Raw genomic sequence first — 20,260 nt, forward strand, 5'->3', positions numbered from 1 at the left:
GTGGCCCCAGTGAGAGAGTGAGAGGGCTAAGAAGCTGGTCTGTTCCCAGGCTCTGGGAGAGAGAAAAAAGTCTGCAGTAAGAAATGGAAACCTCAGGGAAAGTTGACCAGCTAATAACAGAGCTGAAGAAGCAACTAGTGATTGGGAAGGCTGACGCAGGAAATCAGCCAGATGCAGAAGATGAGATGAAGGTATGCACCATGTGAAAGGAGATTATGAGGCACAGAAGACAGAATGAAAAAGCTCAGCATATACTAATCTGAGATTCACAATGCGAGGATAAAGAAAATGGGCAGAGTCAATAGTCAAAGAGATAATGGCTGAGAACTTTCTAGAAATGATCAAAGGCATAAATCCTCAAATTTAAGATGCACAACTCCTGAGGAGGAGATATGAGAATAAACTTAACCTGGACACATCAGGTTGAAATGCAGAACACCAAAGACACAGAGAAAACCTTACAGCAAGCAGAGAGGGAGGAGAAATCCCCTTCAAAGGAACAAGAGTGAGATGGATGCATTTGTCTCCAGGGCAACATCAGAGTTGAGAAGTCAAGATCTTTAAACTAGTGAAAGAAAAGAATTGTCAACCAATAAATTTGCACCCAGACAAAGTCTCGTTCAAGAGTGAGGGAGAAATAGACATTTCCAGATGATAAAACCTGAAGATTTACTGCTCTTAGAGCCATGAGGACAGAATTACTTAAGAGCCAGCCCTAATGGCCTGGTGGTTAAGGTTCGGAGCTCTCACAGCTTTGGCGGCCAAGGTTCGTTTCCCAGTTGTGGAACCACACCACCCGTCTCTGTCAGTAGCCGTGCTGTGGTGGCATCCCACATAGAAGAACTAGAACGACTTACAACTAAGATATACAACGACGTACTGGGGCTTTGGGGGGCGTGGGGAGAGGAAGATTTGTAACGGATGTAGCTCAGAGTGAACCTTCCCCAGAAAAAGAAAAAAAAGAATTACTTAAGGATTTTTTTACTTAAAGAATTACTTAAGTTCTTTTCTCAGGAAGGAAAAAATTGAATTCAGAAGGAAGATGGGACTTACAAGAAGAAATAGTGACTAAAGAAATTGGTAAATATGTGGTAAGTCTAAATAATCATTAAGCATTAAAAAATTATAGCCACTCTGAAGGGTTACCCAAAAAAGGTGAAACTAAAATGCTAGAGAATAAAGTGGAAGCCTTGAGGAGGCGGCTGGAAGCAGGAAGTTCCAAGCTCCTTTTGTTGTTCAGAAGGGTGGTGGGGCTGGCCCTGTGGCGTAGTGGTTAAGTTCGGTGCACTCCACTTCATCAGCCTGGGTTTGCAGGTTTGGATCCCAGGCGTGGACCGAGACCACTCGTCAGCCACACTGTGGCAGTGACCCACAAAAAGCAGAGGAAGATTGACACAGATGTTAGCTCAGGGAGAATTTTCCTTAAGCAAAAAATAAAAAAAGGTGGAAAGCTCAGTTAGGTCTAGAGTTTAAAGTCCTATTCCCCAGGACACGCAGACTTGCGAGAGGCAAGCTTGGGGGCACCACTGGGCAGGTGCGCTGGAGAAAGGGCCCTGGGGGTGCACTGGCCACCCTCTTCCGTTCTGTGAAGCGATGCTTTATCATCCACCCATGGGCCTATTCCCGAGCATATTGAGACGCCCCCTGCCCGGGGACACCTGGGGTCCTCACGTAGTTTTAAACTCCACACTTTCACAGTCACATGCACACGGCCTTGGGGCGGGGGCCCTCTCAGACACCACCGGCCTACCCTAAGCCGCTCGCCCTGCCTCCCGCTCCTGCCCGTAGAAGCCAGTGAAGCCACTTGCCCACAGTCCCCCTCTGCCTTGTCACCCACCCGGTACTGCCCTGTGTGGCCCTGTGGGGCACAGTGTGTTCTCCCCAGACACTGTGAGTATCATGAAACCTTTAAACTTTTCCAGTCCCTCTCGAGCTGCCTCTGGTCATGCCAGACCTCACCCAAGATGATGCCCTTAAAACAGGGGGATAGACCGCATCTCTCGAGAGCTCTCCACACTCAAAGGGAGAGGGGCAGGGGCCGCCAGGCAGCTCAGCCCGCAGTGCCTCCTGCCTGGCAGTGGCCTCATATAAAGGGAGCTTCTGGGTCTCAGGACTTGGTATCAGCTTGTTCTTTCATTAATCTAACTGGGAACAGTTAAGCCAGCATCTTCCGAAGCTACAGAAAGAAAGAAGAAAAAGAGCCACGAGGGCCCCCTGGGTGTGTCTCTCTGTGGTCTCAAGCTTGCTTCACGTGGGCTTGGGGTTCACATTTACATGACCCTGGATAGACAGAGGTTCTCTAGGGCAAGAGCAAGTCCACAGTGGTTCCCGGTGGACAGCAATCCTGGGTCCCGTAGAAGCAGATGCAAATCGTCTCTTGAGAAAGGCGTCTCAATAGGGACTCTCAGTATCCCCGCGAGCATGAGCTTACTCTCAAAATCACCAAGCACACCATGGTGACACCAGCCCAAACGACAAACAAAATGCTGTTGAAGAGGTGAGAAAAGAGCAAAAGAAAATAAAATACAGCTGGTGAGAGGTGGAAAAGCATCCCATTGAAAACTATAATGATGGAAAGTAAAGTTTTTTTAAAACCTCAAACAGAGAGTTGAACAGCAGATTAGACACAGCTGAAGCAAGAATTAGTGAACTGTAAGAAAGAAACGAGGAAACCATCCAGAAGGTAACACATGGGAGCATGGAGATAGAAAATGGGTGAGAGAGGCTGACGGGCACCGAGGACGGAGAGACAGAGGGTGACCTACCTCCACGTGGGCTTCCTGAGTGAGGGGATGGGAGGAATGAGGAGAAGAAATATTCAGGAGACTCACTTGGAATTTTCCAGAACTGGGAAGTCACGTACTATGGGTTGAAAGGTGTCCCCTCAGAAGATGTTGAAGTCTTAATGCCCAGAACCTGTGAGAGGGACCTTATTTGGAAATAGGGTCTTTACAGATGATCATGTTAAGATGAGGTCATTATGGGGGGCCCTAACCCAGTATTACTGGTGTCCTCATAAAAAGGGGGAATTTGGACACAGACAGACACGTGCAGAGGAAGATGACGTGAAGACACAGGGACAGCACCATCTGCAAGTCAAGGAACGACCAAGCCTACCAGAAACCAGGGGACAGGCCACAACAGACTGTCCTTCACAGCCTCAGAAGGAACCAACCCTGCCGACACCTTGACTCAGGTCTTCCAGCCTCCAGAACTGAGCCGATAGATGTCTGCTGTTTAAGCCATTCAGCTTGTGGTGCTTGATTGCAGCAGCCTCGCCAACAAATATAACATGTGTCCACAGATCAAGGAAGCACACGGCATGCCAAGCAGGAGAAAAGAAGACTCCAGCCAGACACATCACAGTAACACCAACAAACACCAACGACCAAGAGAATTTGTTGAAAACGACCACAGAGGAAAGAAAGATTCTTTACAAGAAAATGACAGCAGATTTCTCAACAATAGTGGAACTCTAAAACCCTCAGGTTTCCAGAGGAAATAACAGTCAATCAAGAATTCTGTACCTGGAAAAATTATCCTGCACTAAAGAAGGAAAATTAGAGACATTTCATGTGACTAAAAGCCAAGCGTTTACCAACACACCCCACTCAAGGAAAATAACTGACAACCAAGAATTTCACCTCCAGCTAAATTAGTGTCCCGGTCAATTGTGAAGGACACATTTTAGAAGATGAACGGTGATCACAGAAGGGTCTGAAACACAAGGACGAATGGTGATAGATAAGTTGGTAAAAGTGGATAATTCTAAACACACCCAGATTGGATAAAATAATCATAAAATGTATAATTTGTGGCATTTAAAATAATGATAATGGTATTATTACAAGATAGAACAAAACTAACAAACAACAGAGCGTACGCTGGAGACCCCTGGCATTAGACATCAGAGGTCCTGTCCTACTCAGGAAGAGGGGAAGACGGCAATTATGTTTAAGCCTTCTTACGTGCACAGGTGAAAACTTACAGCTAAGCCAAGGAGCATAGTAACAGCCCACCTCTGAATGTCAGCAACTCTACACAGCAAAGGAACACTGACTGCTGATGTGAGGGCGGCCGGGGGTCCAAGGCAGTCTTTGGGGAAGGCATCCTTTGGGCGGGAAGTCAGCGACGAGGCTGAAGGAGACTTTCCCATCTGGGCTGCGCTGTCAGAGCCCAGGACACAACGGGAGGGACTAACGGGACTCCTTCCACCGCAAATGAAAGGCTTGAGAAGAGAAGTGACAGGTGCCATTTTCACTCACAATGCATCGGTCAGAACCCATCACAGGACTGTCACACGACCCACGAGATGGCCAGGGAGAAAAATCCTCTCCTGCGTCTGAAGGTGGTGTGGGTGAGCCCTGGAAGTTTCCATCGCAAAGCACCACCAGTGAAAGAAAGTAATTGGGGCAGCAGGAGAAAACGGAAGAAGCAAAAAGGTCGATCAATCCAAAGGAAGTCAAGAAAAAAAGACAAAAAAGAAACGTAAAACGCGGGCCAAGTAGCCCAGTATAAGGAATTAAAAGTAAATAAGAACATATCAGTGATCCCAGTAATCGTGACCAGACTAAACTCAGCTGGAACGGGGAGGGACGGTCAGACGAGATGATTGTTTAAACCCCAGCTCCTTGTCACCTATAAGACACACGTCTGAAATATGAGAACACACAACTTAAGGTAAAGGATATAAAACAAAGCCAGACAAATACGCATCACAGGAAAGCTGGTATCACTAACTAACATGGGGCAAAACAGACTGTGAGACACACACCATCGTCAGGGACAGAGCGAGTGTCCGGGGATACTGTTTGGTCCGAGGATGTAAGGAGCCTCACTGGGGAGAGCAAAGGCTGTGGGAACTGCGAGGAGAAATTTATAAATCTACCATCACGCAGGTTTCAACACGACTCCCAGTGAGTCCTAGGTCAGGCTGACCAAATATTAATAAACGGTACATCAGATTTGAACAGCACGATTAGTGAACTGGATTTAAAGACCTCTCTAGACCCCGGATCCTGACAATTAGAGACTTCACATCCTCCTCAAGCACATTTACCAAACCTGAGCATCCACGTGGACGTCAAGCAAGTCTTAACAAACGTTAATCATCTCGTGTCGTCTAGACTTTGCCCTCCCAACCAAATGCAAATAAAGTATAAACGAATGACTAAGAAAGAGCTTTCCAAGACACTGGGAAATCTTAAGCTGGATTTCTAAATCATTCCTGGCTGAAAGAAAAAAATAGTGACAAATGCAAAATACTGAGATCCAAACAACGACGGTGCTACACTGGAAATTTTGTGGGATGCAGCAAAAGCAGAATTCTGCAGAAAATGTGTCCCTTCAACGCTTTCATAGTAAAGAACGGCTGAAAATTAAAGAGCTGAGCATCCAACTTAAGAAGGTAGAAAAATAACAACAGAAATATTTACAGAAAGTAGAAAATGGGTATAATAACGGCTAAAACCAGAAATAGATGAAAAACAAAATTACAATAGAAAGAACCCCAAAATATGAAAGTTGACTTCTTGAAAAAGTTAATAAAATAGCCAAAATTATGGCAAGATTTCCCAAGGGGAAAGGAAAAGTCACAAAAACCAACATGAGGAATGAAAAAGAGGGCCATCACTCCAGACGCAGCAGAGAGTAAAAGAGAACAAGATAGTGAGACACTGTTATGACTAACCTTATGTCAGCACAACTTGAAACTTTAAACAAATGGACACATTCCTAGAAAAATATCGTTTGCCTAATTTGACTCACAGAGAAACAGAAAGCCTGAATTGTCGTATCATCATTAGAGAAATTGAATTATTAATTTAGGATCTTCCCACAAAGATGTCAAAAATCTAAGACAGATTTACATGTTCTACCAAAATTAAAAGGAACATTTTATCCCCTTTTTACAAACTTCAAAATGTAGGGAAAAGTGGGTGGACTACCCAATTCGCTCTGGGACTCTCGTATAACTAAACATAGGGACAAGGCGAGCACGCAGTGGGAGAGATGAAGCGTGACCATCCACAGTCTGGAGCACAGATGGACAGTCTGGGATCCAGCATGGCCACAGCCAACCCAGCGATGCATAATGTACATCATGGTTCATGTGGGGTACCCCAGGATCCGAGGTTAAATCCACCTGAGAAAATCCCTAATTCACTCCATTATCAGGTTCAAGGAGAAACCATATAGTTATCTGAACAGGTGCCTACGAAGCACATGGTCCTCCTCTCCAGAGGAGAGGCCTCCTGCCAGGAGTCGAGACTGAGCACAAGGCCACGGTGCTGGAGACAAGCAGCACGGGCGCGGAGACAAACACCTCAGCAGAAGGGAAAAGGGAGCCCAGAGGGAAAGCGACGCAGATCCCGAGACTCGATGCTCCGCTGAGCTGGCAGGGCAGCCGGAGTGGACTCCTGACTGTCCACCAGGGAAAGAGGTGGAGCTGGACTCAGGCCTCGCGTCTCACGCCGTAACCAGTTCCGGGTGAATCGAATGCCGAAATGTGGAAAAAAGTGACTTCAGTTACAGCTTGCTGTTACATCCTGGGTCAGTGTATTATAATAGCCAAAAAAACCTTGCCAAGAAGTCCTACGTTTCATTTAGTAGTATAATTGTTGTAGTGATATTGGAATTGTTAATTGATGTTAAACATATCCTATCCTAAAGCTAATAGGTAATTCTATCAATGCTGTGAGGAACCAACATTTTCCACGTAAGAGAAAAGAGATACACGTGCAAAACCAGAGCAGTTAAGAAAACTTTGTAACGGAAACAAACTTGCTCCCCGAGAGCTGCCTGCGGCCACGTCCGCAGCAGCGCTCTTCACGGTCGCCGAGACACCGCGACACGCGAAGGGGCTGCCAGCGGAGGACTGGATAAAGAAAAGGGGCTGTGGATATGTATCGTACTACTCAGCCAAAAAAGGAAGGACTCCTGCCACTTGAGACACCACGGATGGACCTCGAGGCGCTATGCTAAGCGAGGAAGTCAGACAGAGACAGACAAGCGCTGTATGATCTCACTCACAGGTGGGATCTAAAAAACCAAACTCATGGACACAGAGAACAGATGAGCCATCGCCAGAGACGGAGGTGGTGGCTGCGGGAAGTGGGTGCAGGGTGTCAAAAGGTACAGACTTCCAGTTATAAGACAAACACGGCCCGGGGCTGTGGCACACAGCATGGTGACCACAGTTAACACTGTCTTGTATATTTGAAAGTTGCTAAGAGTAGATCTTAAAAGTTCTCACCACAAGTGGGAATGCAAACTGGTGCAGCCACTAGGGAAAACAGTATGGAGATTCCTCAAAAAGTTAAGAATAGAACTACCTTATGACCCAGCCATCCCACTACTGGGTATCTATCCTAAGAACCTGAAATCAGCAATTCCAAAAGTTCCATGCACCCCTATGTTCATCGCAGCATTATTCACAATAGCCAAGTCATGGAACCAACCTAAGCGCCCAGCAACTGATGATTGGATAAAGAAGATGTGGTATATATATGCAATGGAATACTACTCAGCCATAAAAAAGGACAATGTCGTCCCATTCACAACAACATGGATGGACCTTGAGGGTATTATGTTGAGTGAAATAAGCCAGACAGAGAAAGACGAACTCTGTATGACTCCACTCACAGGTAGTAGTTAACATATGGACAAAGAGAACTGATCGGTGGTTGCCAGGGGAAAGGGGGGTGGGGGGAGGGCACTAGGGGTGAAGTGGTGTACCCACAACATGACTAATAATGATGTACAACTGTAATTTCACAAGGATGTTAACTTTCATATCCTTAATAAAAAAAAAGTTCTCACCACAAGGGAAAAAATTGTAACTATGTGAGGTGATGGGTTTTAACTAAACTTGTTGTGATGATCATTTTGCAATATACACATATATCAAATCATTATATTGTACAACTTAAACTTATACACTGTTATATGCCAATTATATCTCAACAAAACTGGAGGAAAATAATTTAAAAAGCAAAAAAAGAAGCTTATAATGTTACATATGACTTAGAAATAGCAATAGGAACTTCCTAACACAAGATTGGCAGCCAAAAAAACGTAGAAGGCATAATAATATTCGAAAACCAACGGGTCTAAGTCCATTAGGCACAAGGTAATGAAATTTTCAAGGCACCAAAGTATGAGCCCTCAGGCTGCTTGCTGGGTGCAGGGGAGAAAATGCTGTTTCATAACGATCAGATTGAGCATCACTGATGGTGGGGAAGCTGGGATCCTGCGGGGCCCCTTGCACTGCGATGCACCACACACAGCACCATCTCCATGGGATCCTTGCCTCCGCCCAGCCAAGCCTTCCGTCTCACGTCCACGGTCCAGACCATCCCAGGAAAAGAGGACAGAGACCCTGTGACGGGAGAGGGTAGGGAAAGGTTGTCTTTGGGGGAAAGTGACCTTAAGAGACACAAAGACCAAACTCAGTGTGTGGAGCCCAACTTGATATGATAACAAACCAGCTGCAAAAGAGATCTTGGTGACAACTGGGAAAATTTGAACACTGCTATAGAATGTTTGTGTCCCCTCAAAATCAATATTTTCAATCCTTCCCCCAAGGTTCTGGTGTTGGGAAGTAGGGCTTTGGAGGTGAGTAGGTCATGAGGGTGGAGCCCTCAGGAAGCGGATCAGTGCCCTTATAGAAGGGACCCCACAGAGCTCCCTCGTCCCTTCCGCGAGGGGGCGCCGTCTGCGACCGGGAAGCGGGCCTCGATTCCGCCGGCACCTTGATCTCAGACTCCGGCCCCAGAACTTCGAGAAATAAATTCCTGTTGTCTATGAGACGTCCGCTCTACGGTATTCTGTTACAGCTGCCCGAACAGACCAAGACAAATACGGAATATGAATTCGATAAAATTGAGGAATTATTGGTTCTGTCAGGGGTCATAAATGCTTTGTGATTTTGTAGGAAATTTACGCAGAAATGCATACTCAAGTATCTCAAAGTGGAATGTCGTCTGTGTCCTCATTTACTTTGACATTTCTTGGCAAAAACAGCGAGGAAGGAGATCCGACAAACGTTTGCAACTGTGAAGCCTCAGCGGGCAGTTGCGCTCCTTCATCATGCTCTCCACTCTCTGTGTGGCTGAGATTTTCTAAAAGGGAAAAGGACAAACGAGGAGGCAAAGGGAGAGAAGCTGTTGCTACACACCAAACTGACAATTCAGAAAATACTAGTGAACCCTCCAAATCCATAAGAATAAGTCAACAGCTCAACTTTAAAACGGATAAAACGCCAACAGGGCTTCTCGGAGGGGAGGCCCACGTGACCGCAGACGCACGAGGATGCGCAGCCTCCCTCACCACCAGGGAGACGCACGCTGAGCCACATCCGGACGCTCGCTCGCACCCACCCGCCGGCAAACTCAAAAAGTCTCACAGCAGCACGTGTCAGGGAGGACGCGGAACAGCGGGAACTCTGAACTGTTCGAGACGCCAACCTGGCATCATCCTGGAAAGTGAGGCTGTGTGTACAGCTCCCCAAAGAACCGGGGCAGCCGCACTCCGGCATCCAGCCCCAAGCCAGGGAGCAGAGGCCACCCGCTGCGGCCTGGAGATGAGGACCGACCCCAAGGCCGGGTTGGGGCAGAGGGTTCATCCGGGAAGAGCATGCAGGGGTCTGGGGCTCTCTCCCGTTCACTTGCCGGTCCACCCACACCGGCCCCAGAACTCCCTCCTCATGGGCCTGCCCGGAAACTGCTGCCCACCTGAGGGGCGTCCTTCTCCCGTGCTAGGTCAGCACCCTGGACAGGGCCCCTGCAGCCCCTGACCTACACTGGGCCTTACAAGCCGGAGCCTGGCAGACACGGAGACCTCGTGCAAAGTGAGGGGTATTCTGAAGGTCCCGCCTGTGGGCAACTGTCCTGTATTCAGGGAGCCCCAGTTGGAGCAAGGACGGGGGAGGCAGAGCCCCTCACTGGGAACCCGGGCCCAGCACTGGCAATCTATAGCCAGGCCTGCATTTTCAGACAAGCCAATGAGCGGCCCCACGTGAGTCCTCCCAATGGAGGTCCTGGCTGCCTCTATTTCTGAGCCTCCCTTGCAGCTAGATGCAACCACGTGACCAGGTTCCAAATTACGAGGCACAAGTGAAAGTGCCCTGCAAGACGTCCCAGATATCTCCTCTGGGATGTTCCTTATGCTTTGCTAGGAACTCAGAGGCGATGACTGAGCTCCAGCAGCGATTTTAGGGCCATGAGGCTGCCAGTCAACCTAGGGATTGGGAGCTGAGAGCTGGAGGGACCTGGCTCCCGATCGCTGTGGAGCTAACACCATCTCTAACCCACCAGCCCCTCACCCTGGCTACCGTGAGAAAGAAATAAATGATCTTGCTTACACTTGGTTCCCTGGGCCCTGCGGCTGTACTAACCCTGATGTGCAGGCCTGTGAGTGTGGAGTGCTTCCTCCTTAGGAGGTGAGTGGGAGGGCAGGGGAAGGGATTTTCTCTAGAGGTGGAAGTTCTCAGCCCCTCCCAGCTCCAGCCATCTGCGAGGGGTGCAGACGGAGGTACTCAGGACTAAGAGGAAGTGGCCAGAAGGGGAAGCAGTGGGCTGCAGAGAGGAGGCATCTGGGTGGAGTGGAGGCTGTCCCTGAAGCCCACCCAGCGAGCTGGGGGCTGCAGTCTGTGCCTGGAGCCAAGATGAATGCCAAGGCAGGACCCCCAGAGGTAAGTGCCAGCGAGTCCAGGGCCAGGAGGGAGAGCCAGGCCCCAGGCCCTGGGAAGGGGGCTGCCATCCTCCTCCCCGTGGCCCCATGCTGCCAGCAACCCCAGGCCCAGAGGGTCACCAAGCCTCCTGCAGGGCCTGCAGACAACCCATTCCTCCTTGACTTGTGCAGCTGGGCCCATCAGGGTCTCAGGGTCTCCTAGCGAGTTGGCAGCAGGTCCCCTGGCCCAGCCTGGGACAGCAGCTATACCCACGCCCTGCAGGACAGGAAGTCTGGCACCTTCAGCCAAGACCTCTGATGTCTGCAGGGTCCCACAGCTGCCCACGACGGGGCTGGCGACATGGAGCTGCCCCATGGGTGTCTCCCAGCCCATCACAGCCCTGAGATGCCAGCACTAGGGGGTCACCCTCTCCCAACAGCCGGCCCCACTCCAGGGACACAGGGGTCCCCAGGGCTGCAGCGAGTGAACTGGTCCACAGCTGCCTAGAGTTGCCCGGAGTGCCCGCCACCTGCCCCCCCCACCAGGCCCCAGTGTAGCTCCAATGGCAGAGAGGAGGAGACAGTGCATTCTGGGGATCAGCGGCCTGGGAGGGACCTCAGGTGGGCTCCAAGTCCCAGATGGGCACTGCGGGGGCTGGGCTGCTGCGCTCTGACCTGCTGTCTGCAGGGCATCTGGGCCATTTCCTATGTGGTGCAGCGCGGGCAGCAGCCTGGCTGAGGAAGTCCCTGTTCCCCCTCCCCCTGGGCCCCGGCCTGGGACTTCACATGGACTGCCTCTCCTGAGAGTTAGTGAAGGGGGTCTGGGGAACCTGTTCACTTGAGCCCTGATGAGGGACCCTGAACCGCCCCTGAGCTCAGCGCTGCCAGGTGGTGGGGAGGCCCCCTGGAGGCCCTGAGCTCCGCTCTGCAGGGTGGAGGTTGGGGAGCATCCTCCACGGCTGGAGCTAGCTCTGGGGGTGCAGGAGGTACCCCGACTACCTCTGTGGGGACTCCCCTAGAGGGAGGGGTGCTGGGCCCTGGGGACTCCGCCTGAGCCCCCTCTCATTCTGGCTTCTGGGGTCTGTACCACCCTGTAACCTTCTGGCTCACAGCAGATGCAGCCCCCAGGCTCAGCTCGTAGGGCTGCCCGCTCCCCACGCTGAATAGGCAGGGTGGCCTTTGGGAGGACAGCCCCAGAACAGACCCCAGAGGCCTCGAGGCCGAGCTGGCTGCTCCTGGTCTGACCCCCAGAGCCTGCGGGCGTTGTGCTGATGGTCTGGTTCCCTGGCCCTGGCACCCGGCCTTGCTACACACTCAGGCACGCAGCACCGGGCGGGAGGGCTGCTCCTGCCCTCGGGGACAGCTCAGCCAGAGCTTGGCTGGCCAGGGTGACCCAGTCGCTGCACACAGGCCCTTCCCTGAACCTTGAGATCGGAGCACTCCGCTCGTGGTGGCATTTGAGGCTGCTTTGGGAAGAGGCCCAACTCCAGTGGAGGCCCAGCTGGGCTGGCTTCGGGCTCCTTGTGGGAGTGACCACTCTGACGGGACAAGTCCTCCATCCCCAGCTGGCTGCAAAGGGAGAGACCCTGACAGCAACGGGAATCCTGACTCAGCCCACAGCCCCCGACAGCATGGGGGTCCCGACTCAGCCCACAGGCCCCCAACAGCATGGGGGTCCGACTCAGCCCATGCTGGTCCTCTCTGCCTCTTTGTGCCACACCCTCCCAGACAGGACAGGGGCTGCTGCCCGGGTCCCAGGAGGGGACTGCTGTGGGGCCAGGACAGGGGCCCAGCCCGAGAAGGGAAGTGCTATTTATAGGCCTGTTTTGAGGGGGCCAAGAGCGAAAGCAGAAACTGTGCTGGGACTCCTGCACTTGTGGCTGAAACACGGAACTGAGATTCCAACACCGAGACAATCACAAGAGGGGAAAACAACAGCCTGACCTGTGTCTCGGGCACAGAGCGGGGCACATGCACACACACACACACGTGCATGCACACACATATGCATGCACACATGTGCACACCAACACACGCACATCCACGCATACATGCACACTTGCACACACAGGCACGCACCCCACATGCACACACATGCATGCATGCACATGCATACCCACACATGCACACTTGCACACACAGGCACGCACCCCACATGCACACACATGCATGCATGCACATGCATACCCACACATGCACACTTGCACACAGGCACGCACCCCACACATGCACATCCATGCACACTTGCGCATGTACCCACACACATGCATGCACCCACATGAAAGGGGAGGGGCTGTGTCAGCACCAGGTCCACCACCTGCAGGCCGGGCTGCCCAGCTGAGGGCAGCAGGGTGGAGCCCCTCACACCCAGGGTGTGATCTCAGCAGGAGCAGGGAGGCCTCTGGGGGTTTGAAAGGCTGTCTGCAGGACCCCCCACAAACGGGTGCTGTGGGGCTGCTCTGGGCAGGGCGGCAGGTGATGCCAGCTCACGTTATGCAGGTGCTGAGACCTCTGCAGAGAACACTGGTGGCCCCTGCGTGGCCCTGCTCCACGCCACCCCACAGCCCACGGGGCAGAGAGGCCAGCACGGTAGGACTGGGGGACCCACTGGAGGGGGCTCAGCAGCCTCATGAGGCCGCTGGACCAGAGCAACAAGGACAAATCCAGCCATGGGGGACCAGGGGCACCCCCTCCTGTGGGCTGCTTGGAACCTGCCCCCTCGCTTCTGTCTCGGGGGACCTGGGAAAACGGGCAGTTACCACATGGTACAGTGGGCCCCAGGCACCCACCTCCAGCACAGGCGGGCTTGGCCTGGCTCGGCGCCATCCTCCCCTCCCCTTGCTCACCCTGGCCCCACCGCAGCTGCAGGCTGGCCCTCACTGGGAGCCGGGGATAGTCTCTGTCCAGCACTGGGGGGCCCTCCGGCCCATCTGGAAGTAGAGCACCCCCATGCCCCCAGGGGTCCCCTGGTGACTTCCCCCTCCAGTTGCAGGTTTTGGCATTGCTGGCCGTGCTGTGGCTGGGCGCTGTGACTCTCACCTACCTCCTGTGGCAAGAGTCCCCTCTGCCCACCTGGGGCCAGGTGCACCCCAAGGAAGGGCCCACCAGGTCCTGTGGCCACGGCTTCAGCCCAGCCCGGGAGGCCCGGCGGCGGCCGTGGCAGAAGGACTCCTGCCGGTGAGTGAGCCTGCGGGGTCTTCAGGGCGGGGGAGGTCTTGGCTCCAGGCCGCTGCCCACGTTCTCCCAACGGATCTCCCCAGCGGGATAAGCATTGCCCTCTGCCAGCTCCTCTTGGAAGATGCAGGTTCCCAGGGAGGCAGGCAGTGAGGCCAGCTGGGGGGACGGGCAGAGGGCTCCGGCTGAATGGCCTGGAGTGGGGGCAGGGAACGGGGCAGACTTGGGGTGCTCTTTGCAACAAACACGGACTGCCACCTGGGGCCTCTGACAAGGTGGGCGAACCCCGAGCCTCCCTGGGCTGAGGCGAGGCCCCTTCACAGCCCTTTGGCCCCTGGGGCTGGGGTTGCTGCTCCCACCTGCACCGCAGCCTTCCCTCCAGCCCGTCTCCCTGTTGTGCGAGTCCTGGAACCCAGAACCCCTCAGGGAGGAAAGTGCCCTGTGCACACACCTCGAGACGGGCACTCCCCACCTTCCCTCTGGGTCAGCTCTGGCCACCTCCAAGGGCCTCCACATCAGCAGGCAGCCCAGGCTGCAGGGGCAACAGCTCCCCAGGAGCAGGGCCCGGGATTGGGGTGGGACCTGGCTCCAATCTGCATGCTATCAGGCCCTGCCCTCAGGCCCCCCTGCCACGTGCTCCTAGGTGTCACCCCCAGAGGACTTGCTTGGCTCAGCCTGCCCTGCCCCGTCTGCTCTGCTGCCCCCTCCTGTACCCTTGGCCTGGGCTCCAGCTCAGGGCCATGCAGGCAGCAGGGACAGAGCGAACGACATGTGCAGGCTGGCAGACCACCCCCCGCCAACACTCCACCTCGCTCGCTCCTCCTGCAGGCTGGTCCTCGTGGAAAGCATCCCCCAGGACCTGCCATCTCCGGCCGGCAGCCCGTGGGCCCAGCCCCTGGCCCAGGCCTGGCTGCAGCTGCTGGACGCTGCCCAGGAGAGTGTCCATGTGGCCTCCTACTACTGGTCCCTCACGGGGCCTGACATTGGGGTCAACGACTCGTCTTCCCAGCAGGTGCGCCCTGACCCCCCTCCCTGACTCTAAGGCTGCAGGCCATCCCATTGCTGGGCACACAGCAAGTCGAGCTGCACACTTGTCTGACTCTGAGCTGTGGGCGGTCAGGGGTGGCATACTGGGGAATGTCTGGGTCCTTTCTACTTGGGTGGGGGCAGAGGGCCAGCCTGGGGGTCATCACTTACTGCTGTCCTGGCCCCATAGGGGGAGGCCCTTCTGCAGAAGCTGCAGCAGCTGCTGGACAGGAATATTTCCCTGGTTGTGGCCACCAGCAGCCCGACACTGGCCAAGGAGTCCACCGACCTGCAGGTCCTGGCAGCCCGAGGTACATGCCTGCCCATCCTAGGCCCTGCTGCCCTGGGGTGAGCGTGGGCTGACCCGTTGGCACCAGGGGACAAGGACAGGACAGAGAGGCTGCCTGCGGGGAGCCAGGAAAGCCTCTCTGTGCTTCCCCTGGACACGGGGCCAGGGACAGGGGCCCAGGGCTGTGAGCTCCTTCACATCGGCTTCACCTGGGGCTGGGCTGGTTCCAAGGACCTGCAAGTGTCATTTTCCAAGGGGCAGAGCTTAGCGTAGCCTTGGCGCCCCGCTGAGCCCAGCTGCTTCGACCTCTGGGTGGAGGCTCAGCCAGGAGCAAGAGGCAGTGGGCACAGTCCTCACAAACGTGGGCTCTGAAGCCCGGCTGCCCGGAGGGATCCGGGGTCCGTCAATGCCTCCGTTTTCCCACCTGTAAGATGGGGACGATAACAGCAGATGGTAGCATCAACTTAGTAGAACTGTGAGGATAAATGAGTCGACCCACCACAATGAGCTGAGCATCGGGCTCACCACGAAGCCAGCTCACCCCGTCGTCCTGACTCCCCGCCAGGTGCCCAGGTGCGACGCGTGCCCATGCGGCAGCTCACCGGGGGCGTTCTGCACTCCAAGTTCTGGGTCGTGGATGGGCGGCACGTCTACGTGGGCAGTGCCAACATGGACTGGCGGTCGCTGACGCAGGTGAGTCCCGGAGCCCAGGAGGGGCTCGTCCAGCCCCTGCGCTGCCCCTCCCCGGGTCTGCCTGACGTCCCCCGTGGCTAGGCACCCAAGGGAACCCTGGGTGGGACGGCCACGTCTGGAATGTCACCAGCGTGGAGACAATCGGAAGCTGTTTGATAGCTTACAGAATTCTTCGTGGCCATGAGCTCGTGCTGTGGAGCATCATTTAAGCACATGGAACCGTGTTCTAGTCGCTTTGCCCAGGGGAACTGCAAAGCGTGCTTCCTTTGAGGAAAAGCAATGCATTAAAACCACCAAAGAATGATGGCGTGAAAATGGCAGCAGTGCTGGTCACTTGGTGGTGAAGGGAAGAATAACTTTTCTTTCTTCTCTGTGCTTTTGTGCGTTTTCTGTTGCTTTTTTTGTAATAAAAACATACTGACTTGATCGTTGGAATACAATGTTCAAGGAAAACAGGGACCCACTAGACACCGCCCCACAGCTCCCCCAGCACACTGCCCGTATGGACTGGCCACCAGCAGGGGCTGTCCCCTGCCTGGCATCCCTGGCCGCAGCCGCTGCCCCTCCCACAGGTGAAGGAGCTGGGCGCCATCATCTACAACTGCAGCCGCCTGGCCCGAGACCTGGAGAAGACCTTCCAGACCTACTGGGTGCTGGGGGCGCCGAAGGCTGTCCTCCCCAAGGCCTGGCCTGGGAACTTCTCGTCTCACATCAACCGCTTCCAGCCCCTCCGGGAGCACTTTGAGGGGGTGCCCACCACCGCCTACTTCTCGGTAAGGGGGGTGGAGGAGGCCCCTCGCAGCCCCCTGCTCTCCTGGCTGGCCAGACCCCCAGGGAGCCGTGCTCCACCTGGGACTGCCCTGCCATGCAGACACCACAGCGCCTGCGACTTCCTCAGGGCGATGGCCCAGAGAGCTGGTGATGTGGACGGGGCCGTGGTCTCAGTGTGAGGGGCAGGCTGGCGTCGGCAGGCCCAGCTCCAGGAGAGGACGCTGGTCTTTGTCAACCACGGGAGACGGGTGGCCTGGGGAGTGGCGGGGTGTCCTGTGGTCCTGGGGGTCTCCAAGCACACTGTTGAGTGGGGTCAAAGGGCTCCAGCTGGGGACCGGGGAAGGGAGGGGTGTCCAGTTCATCCAGCAGTTCTGTTACTCTGCAGGGAAGGAAGGAAGACGAGGGGTGGGCTGGTCATGCCGACAGCAGATGTCCCTCCATCGGGGACGAGGGAGGAGACAGCCCTCCAGCTGCCCAGTGGCTGGTCTAGAGCCAGGGACGCTTCTCTAGATGCAAGGGCCCGCCCTGAGCCCTGAGTGTAGAAGGCTTTTCCACGCAGAGAGCTGTCTTTGTCCAGGAAGTCAGGCCAGCCCAAAGCCCAGAGAGGGCCACATGCCGTCCCCCCCGACCGCTGCCGCCCACTCTCCAGCAGCACCTCTCATCTTCCTCCTGGTTTCCATTGCTGGAGGGCAGGTGCACGGTGGGGTCACAGGTCCAGGAACCACGTGGCTCCGATGGGCCGCTGTGCCCTCAGGGACCTCTCTCCCTGCATAGGCATCACCGCCTGCGCTCTGCCCCCGGGGCCGCACCCGGGACCTGGACGCACTGCTGGCCGTGATGGGGGCGGCCCGGGAGTTCATCTACATCTCGGTGATGGAGTACTTCCCCACCACACGTTTCCGCCACCCTGCCAGGTGGGCCTGGGTGGGAGCGGGGAGGCCCGCTCCGCTGGGGGGCAGCTCCCAGCACAGTGCCTCTCCTGCCAGACCCCTGACCCTCCTCTCCCCCAGGTACTGGCCGGTGCTGGACACCGCCCTGCGGGGGGCGGCCTTCAGCTGGGGTGTGCACGTGCGTCTGCTGGTCAGCTGTTGGCTCAACACAGACCCCCGCATGTTCCCTTTCCTGCGGTCCCTGCAGGCCCTCAGCAACCCCAAGGCGGGCGTCTCGGTGGATGTGGTGAGGACCCGTTCCTGGGCCGTGCGGGGGAAGGCGGCCCTCCTGCCCTCCCTGACACGCCCCCTCTCTGTTCCCTGAAGAAAGTCTTCATCGTGCCCATGAGGAATCACACCAACATCCCATTCAGCAGGGTGAACCACAGCAAATTCATGGTCACGGAGAAGGCAGCCTACATAGGTGAGCGGTGGGGGTCTGCGGGCGGTGGGCTCGGGCCTGGGCAGCTCAGGACCCCTGAGTCTTTGAGGGGTGCCAAGTGAGTAGATATGACACAGAGGCTACACAGCCTGCAGAAGGGGGATGTGTCCCCTGGCAGTGGCCAGGCCAGTGTCCTGAAGGGGGCCCTGTCCTTATGTCCAGTGTGGACCCTTCTGGACAGAGGGGCTGCTGACAGGGGTCAGGGTCCCCAGCAGCGCTCTGAGGACCAGGCCACCAGCCCAGCTGTCACCTGGCTCCTGGGGGCAGGTGGGAAGTCCCAAGCCCCAGGTCCCCAGAACGCTGAGTCAGGACACCTGTCCCAGGATGGTCAGAGCTCCCGGGAGGTCCACACATGGAGAGCTAGCCGGCCCTCCCGCACCTGAGGGGCTGCTGTGGCTGCAGTGTGATGACAGCAGGGTAGCAGGTGCCCACCGGGCCCTGAAGCTGCGGCTGCAGCCACAGGACGGAGCTGTGCTGCAGAGGGGCTGGGTGAGCCCCGTCACCCAGCCTCTCTTCCCTGCCCCCACAAGGCACCTCCAACTGGTCAGAAGACTACTTCAGCAGCACCTCGGGCGTGGGGCTGGTGGTCAGCCAGAGGCCCTCGAGTGCCCGGCTAGGGGTGACCACCGTCCAGGAGCAGCTGCGGCAACTCTTTGAGCGAGACTGGAGCTCCCCCTACGCCGTGGGCCTGGACGGACAAGCCCAGGGCCAGAACTGTGCATGGCAGGGCTGAGGTCCAGCCCTTCCCAGCTCTGGGCCCCACAGCTCTTCGTGGACACTGCTCCCCACCGGGCCTCCCCATCTGTGCCCCCGTCTGCACTCTAAGCAGCTCCATCCGCACAAGCCCCGGTCAGGGTCAGGACTGCCCAACAACCAGCAGTGCAAACTGTTTGCTCTCCCTCTGCTCTCCCAATCCAGCCCCTCTTAAACCCCTACCTCCTCTAGGGAGCCCTCCAGGATGCCCCTCCCTGACTCCTGCAGAGCCTACCATTGGGGCCTTTAGAACATGCCTGTGCCTCCCCCCACTCTGTGTGAGTCCAGCACAGGGCTGCGCCCCCTTCTCCATCCCACGCTGGAGTTCAGTGCCCCAGAGCCTGCGAGGGGCCTGTGGCCGGCCGCCTGGTGAGGCCGGGCCTCATGTCTGCCGTAGGAGCCACTGTGCCCAGTCCAGGGCTTTCAGGAGCCCAGGGACTAAGACAGGGCAGGGGATGGGTGTGGTGAGAAGGGGGCCCAGGACTGTGGGGGTGGGGCTGGTGCCTAGTGGGGGGGCCCAGGACGGTGGGGGTTGAGTCTGGATTGGGGAAGTGGACCCAGGACTGTGGGAGTGGGGGTGGTGGGGGGGCTAGGACTCTGGGAGTTGGGTCTCGAGTGAGGAGGTGGACCCAGGACTGGGGGTGGGGGTGGTGGGGGGGCTAGGACTCTGGGAGTTGGGTCTCGAGTGAGGAGGTGGACCCAGGACTGGGGGGGTGGGGCTGGTGGGAGGGGCTAGGACTCTGAGAGTTGGGTCTGGAGTGGGGAGGTGGACCCAGGACTGGGGGTGGGGCTGGTGCCTGGGAAGGGCCCAGGACTGTGGGGGGTGGAGCGCTGTGTGGCACCCAGGATGCGTGGCTGTCCTCATGTGTAGGGGCCACAACTGTGTGATAGAGTTGAGAGGACCTGGGTTTGAGCTGGGGGGAGGGTGACACCAAGCTGGGATGGGGACTTGGCTGCAGCCCCTCTGGAGCTCACCCTGTCCTGGAAACCGCCTGGGCGTCTGCCCTCCTGGTCTGCCGACTCAGGTCCGGCCCTTCTCCCAGGAGCGCGGGTCAGAGGCCTGTCTCAGCAGGCCCTGGCCTTCCGCCTCCTGGTTTCCGACCAAGCCTTCAGAGCCCACCTGCCCTGGTGGAAGCCCCCGAGGCCGCCCTAGGCTGGAGCTTGGGGCTGGCTCAGTGGTCCAAGGGACACTGGATACCGGGGGAGCTAAGCAAGTGGACAGCAGGGTCTGGGCTAGTCCTCAGATCTGGCTCATAATAAACTCACCCCGATTTTGATACACAGACTGATTATGGATTATTTGCATCGACGTTCCCCAGTTGAGTCTGGAGATGAGACCACACCCCAGCCAACATGTTGATTGTAGCCTTGGGGGACCCTGAGCAAAGGACTCAGTTAAGCTGTGCTAGGATTCCTGACCCACAGCACCGGGAGGTCATAAGTGTGTGATGTTTTAAGCAGCTAATTTGTGGTGAGATTGTTATCCAGCATAGATAACTCCTACACGAGAGAATC

At 55.8% G+C, this 20,260-nt stretch overlaps 1 protein-coding gene across 2 annotated transcripts; it reads left to right on the forward strand.

The window, feature by feature from the left end:
• The first annotated feature begins 10,526 nt into the window (after positions 1–10,526).
• Positions 10,527–20,030, forward strand: PLD4 (phospholipase D family member 4). Of its 2 annotated transcripts, none has more exons than XM_070514453.1 (11): positions 10,527–10,690; positions 13,168–13,257; positions 13,661–13,845; positions 14,671–14,854; positions 15,059–15,179; positions 15,723–15,850; positions 16,423–16,623; positions 17,396–17,535; positions 17,632–17,797; positions 17,878–17,974; positions 18,523–20,030. In XM_070514453.1, the coding sequence occupies exons 1-11, from the start codon at positions 10,664–10,666 to the stop codon at positions 18,723–18,725; spliced, it is 1,542 nt and encodes a 513-aa protein (XP_070370554.1). In that variant the 5' UTR covers positions 10,527–10,663; the 3' UTR covers positions 18,726–20,030. The 2 variants fall into 2 exon arrangements, with proteins under 2 accessions (XP_070370554.1, XP_070370553.1); XM_070514452.1 differs by having other exon boundaries at positions 10,529–10,690; positions 13,655–13,845.
• Positions 20,031–20,260: the final 230 nt, after the last annotated feature.

This window comes from Equus asinus, chromosome 7, assembly GCF_041296235.1.
Source record: "Equus asinus isolate D_3611 breed Donkey chromosome 7, EquAss-T2T_v2, whole genome shotgun sequence".
In the NCBI taxonomy this organism is placed as follows: Eukaryota; Metazoa; Chordata; class Mammalia; order Perissodactyla; family Equidae; genus Equus; species Equus asinus.

Excerpts from the sequence above, each read along its gene's own strand:
- PLD4 (XM_070514452.1), top strand. The coding sequence starts at position 10,664 with ATGAATGCCAAGGCAGGACCCCCAGAG. Across the intron at positions 10,691-13,167 it reads CCAAGGCAGGACCCCCAGAG|GTGCTGAGACCTCTGCAGAG; the intron begins GTAAGTGCCAGC and ends CACGTTATGCAG. Across the intron at positions 15,851-16,422 it reads ACTGGCGGTCGCTGACGCAG|GTGAAGGAGCTGGGCGCCAT; the intron begins GTGAGTCCCGGA and ends CCCCTCCCACAG.